We start from the raw sequence: 4,209 nt of genomic DNA, 5'->3' as shown, positions 1-4,209 counted from the left end.
AGTTGTAAATGACTTTTAAACTTCTATTTTGGGGATCCCATGTAAAGACTAAAGTTTTTAATGGAAATGTTCATTCATTTGGCCAAAAGTTTTAATACCTGAATTATTAGTTACTTAATCACATGTTTTAGTCCAAATGACTCATTTAGCGAGTATATCACTTATTTTAAACACACGCTGTAACGGTCCCTTAACAGTAGGACATTACATGTTTTCTCGCCAATTACTTATCTAAGAACATTGTCAGACAAGTTCATCACAATTGCAGATCTTGCTTGCTTCATAATCAAATCCGAGTCTTCCTTTTTCTCTGTATCATGTTTCTTCTCGGTAGACTTGTCTTCCACTTTCTCTTCTAATATCGAATCCAATTTCTGGTAGATTAGAATGGCCATCATTTTTTCTTTCCACAAACTGAAGTCTCCCGAGCCATCAAATTTTTCAAGGTCGAATTTGGTTGATGCGAAAGCCATCGATACTTGCTTTCTTGAACCTTGAATGCTTCAAAACTTTGAGTCTTCAATGCTTAGCCAAACTTGGCTCTGGTACCATCGTTGTAAACAGACAACACAACTCAAAGTATGCAAGTAGCATAAACATAATTCACAACAAACAAAAGAACTAAGAATTAAAATGAAAACACAAGTAGTAAAGGATAACAACACAACTAGATATATATTGGTTCAATCAACAATAAGTTGGCCTACTCCAGTTTCCTCCAAAAGAGGTTCCACTATGATTATAATCTCCGTTACAGCCTAATAAAGATTCAACAAGCTAAAAACTTGATGCAACACCTCTACATGTGAACAATTACAAGCAAGAACCGAGACATTTTTACAGTACAAAGTTCTTGAACTATCTCTCAAGACTCTCAACTGTCTCTTTCTCCCTTAGAAGTTCACTCAATGTGTTCCCAAACTCACCACTCAATCTCAATAACACATGGGTGGAATAAGTTGTAACATAATTAACTACCATAATGACAGTTGGTAGTTAAGTGGGATGGTTAGATTAATTAATAAGGATTATAATACTACATTTGTTTTAGAAAAAATAGCCATATAAACTCAAATAGACATAGTATTGTCAACGCCGAGCAAGCAAATAAACTCTATTCATAGACGCTCCAACCAAGTCTATCCCAAACCGAGTGTTAGCACTGGACAAAATCACACCCTTGAATATTTATTTGAATACAGATTATTGATGTTGTTCACCATTGAGCTAAAAGCTTGAGTGAGAACACTTCGGGTGGTCATAGCTGCTTTGAAAATAGCTAAAGCCTGCACAATGTAAGAGTTTTAAAATTAGTAAAAGCTTCCAAGTAAAAAAACCCCACTCACTTTTGTTATATAAGGTATCAGAAAGAAAAAATTAATAGTGGACTGTACCTCTTTTCTTCCTACTGCTATGGGCAGGAACTCCAAGTCTGTAAAGGGAATCTCAAGTCTGCTCATGCCAGATGCTGGAGAAAGGAGTTCTACTTCAAGACTATCCGTGACCAAAAAGCACCGTTGTGATCTTACGAAACCACCACCCGTTTTGGTCATGCCTGGACATTTGGGATTCATTAGTCTCAGCCTCTGATATTGAATGAGACAGCATGTAGAGTTGTTTTGTAAACTACAAGCGTAGGACTTGGTGTAAGCAAACTCTGTTGGAGTCACCTCTTCATTCACTTCAAGCAATTGGTTTTCACAACCAAACATGCGTTCAACCTTAGGACTAAGAAGCATCTCCTTACATCTTGTGGATATAGCACTACTTTCTTGTACACTCTTGTACAAGTTATCTATGTTTCCCAGTAAGGAATTCCCTTTAAATAGCTTGATGACTGAACCTAAGGGAATGGTGAGGAAGGAGAACAGAAAATCAACGAAATCTTCTTTTGCTTCAATGCATATCACTCTCTTTGTTGACTTGCTAATCCATAGTTTCACATTCAACTTGTGTTGAGAGCTGGAATGGCTGTTAATCACCGGACATTGGTAAGGCCAAGGCGTGTGAAATGAATCCGGTGAGAAAACGATATTCATATTCTGATCAGCCTTTGGCAGAAAAGCAGCTGTTAAGGGTGTCTTGGAGAGTAGTGAGTGATGAAGTAGCCGCAAAACCTGAACAAACAAAAATAGTTGAGAATATAAAGCCAAGTGTCTATAAGCATGTTTTTGTGGTTTTGCTATGATAACTTCATTCACTTATACATGACTATATTTCAATACAAATGATCTTACCTCTTGGAGACCAACATTAATATTCCACTCATAGACACTGGTATGATCTCCGAGGCCTTGTCTTAGAAGCAAGAAACGAGCATTAGATATTGATGCTGGTAGTACTTGCAAATCATCACTTATAATAAACCTTTTTGTTCCACTAATGAAATTCCCAAACACATCTCCATCTGCATACTTCATTGGCAGTATGTTGTCCATAGTTTTTCCACAAGCACAGATTGAGTTCTTGAAAAAGCTAACAAACCCCAAAGACTCGTAGTTCAAGCATGGAGTTTTTGAGCAAGTGTAGAGCTTTGTGTAATCTATTCCATCAATCTTTACAGCCAAGTTATTCAACTCTAATCCATAAGCGTTTCTTGGTTCAAGCAACATGCTCTTGCAGGCTTTGGTCCCAAAAAACTCTCCATTCATAGCCTCTACACTCTTATACAGTTCGTCCATAGATCCAATTCCAGATTTCTTATTATCAGCAACCCTTATAATTGTCCCCATTGGTAATGTTAGAAAGCTAAGCAACACATCCACAAAGTCATTGTCGCACTCCGCAAACACAACTTGTCTCCTATTCTTATCTATAACAAGCTTCACCAATATTTGTGTTTGAGTTTCATGTTGGGATCTTGAGCCGAAGTCAACGGATTCCCACAGCCTGGCAATCATCAAGTTACTTAGATGTTAATGATCTCCCAATCTTTTGATTTTTATTAAGCTAATCAAGAAATTATTTAATTGATGAATATTTCATTTATATATATAAAAGAGAAAGTAGGTTGTCAGTTTTGCTCAAATTAAGATGGCAATAACTTGAAATCGGCTCACGGTTGACTCTAATTAATTAACCTGATTAATTTTAAAAAGTTTTTAAAGTATATTATAAAAATAATATACATTTTCAAATAAATAAAATAAAGAATGTGAATTTAATGAACTAATAACTTAACTTATCTATTACAGCTACTAATAAAATTTAGGGTATATTACCATTTTACCCCATCTATTTTGCTTAAATACCCACTTACACTTTTGTGATTTCAAAAATACCAAATTACACCAACCTAATGATATGTGCACCCAAAATATGTACCAAAAAATTACGCATAGTGATGCGATATTGCTTTTTAAAACAGTAAGTTCCAATTTCGATAAATATAATTGGCTAAGTTAAATTATCACATGAATGTGTATATGTTTATGTACATATTTTGGTGCAAATATCATTACTCATGTTTAAATACCCACTTATACTCTTGTATCTTACCAAATAGAACAAATTATACACTTGAACAAATTTTAAAATTAATTTTAATAAGGCATAATATCCTCTATTTTTTTTATATTCACTAATTAAAATGTAATAAATATATTCTTACAAATATTATTTAACTTTTTGGAAGAAATTTTATTTTAAAACCGTTTAAAGAAATTAACTATTGAAAATATAAAATAAAATAGATTTATACATATATATTTTAAGAATTTTTTTAAACAAATACTTTTTATTTATCACACTTCAATAATACAATTTTATATTTCAAAGAGCAAGTTAATATTTTTTAAAAATTTATTTTATTTAAATGAATTCTTTCCAATACTTTTATAAAATATTTTATTCTAAAAAATAATTGTAACTAAATAAAAGAATGATATTCTTTTATTATTATTATTATTAAAGTTGTTTAAATAAGTATTATTAAAAACACATAGCTATATAAACAAAACACAATAATGCAATTTTATATTATTTATTTTAAAACACAAGGATTTAAGTAGGTATTTAAACAAAAATACAGGAGATAAAATAGTATATACTCTAAAATTTAACTAAATTAATTATTATATTAATTTTTTATTTTATGTATATGACAATGCCGATTTTATCAAGTAGCTAGATCATAACTAAATTCAGAAACAACACGAGATTTGACACAATCCGTACAAAAATGAAAGTACGTAAGAACATAAAACAACA

The 4,209-nt window shown here is 32.1% G+C and overlaps 1 protein-coding gene across 1 annotated transcript; it reads right to left on the bottom strand.

Moving 5' to 3' along the window:
- Nucleotides 1-921: 921 nt before the first annotated feature.
- On the bottom strand, nt 922-2,659 carry LOC133793882 (uncharacterized). Its single transcript, XM_062231128.1, has 3 exons — nt 2,238-2,659; nt 1,395-2,117; nt 922-1,286 (listed from the first exon to the last, which is right to left on the bottom strand). Exons 1-3 carry the CDS (start codon nt 2,649-2,651, stop codon nt 1,173-1,175), a joined length of 1,251 nt encoding a protein of 416 aa, XP_062087112.1. The 5' UTR covers nt 2,652-2,659; the 3' UTR covers nt 922-1,172.
- Between the last annotated feature and the right edge of the window lie 1,550 nt (nt 2,660-4,209).

Source organism: Humulus lupulus, chromosome 8 (assembly GCF_963169125.1).
Source record: "Humulus lupulus chromosome 8, drHumLupu1.1, whole genome shotgun sequence".
NCBI lineage: Eukaryota > Viridiplantae > Streptophyta > Magnoliopsida > Rosales > Cannabaceae > Humulus > Humulus lupulus.
The sequence above is the reverse complement of the archived record's forward strand: the minus strand, read 5'-3'. Positions and strand labels throughout refer to the sequence as shown.

Coding starts and splice junctions, on each gene's coding strand:
- LOC133793882 (XM_062231128.1), bottom strand. CDS start 2,651: ATGAATGGAGAGTTTTTTGGGACCAAAGCCTGCAAGAGCATGTTGCTT. Junction 2,118..2,237: donor TTAATGTTGGTCTCCAAGAG/GTAAGATCATTT, acceptor TTGTTTGTTCAG/GTTTTGCGGCTACTTCATCA. Junction 1,287..1,394: donor TAGCAGTAGGAAGAAAAGAG/GTACAGTCCACT, acceptor TACATTGTGCAG/GCTTTAGCTATTTTCAAAGC.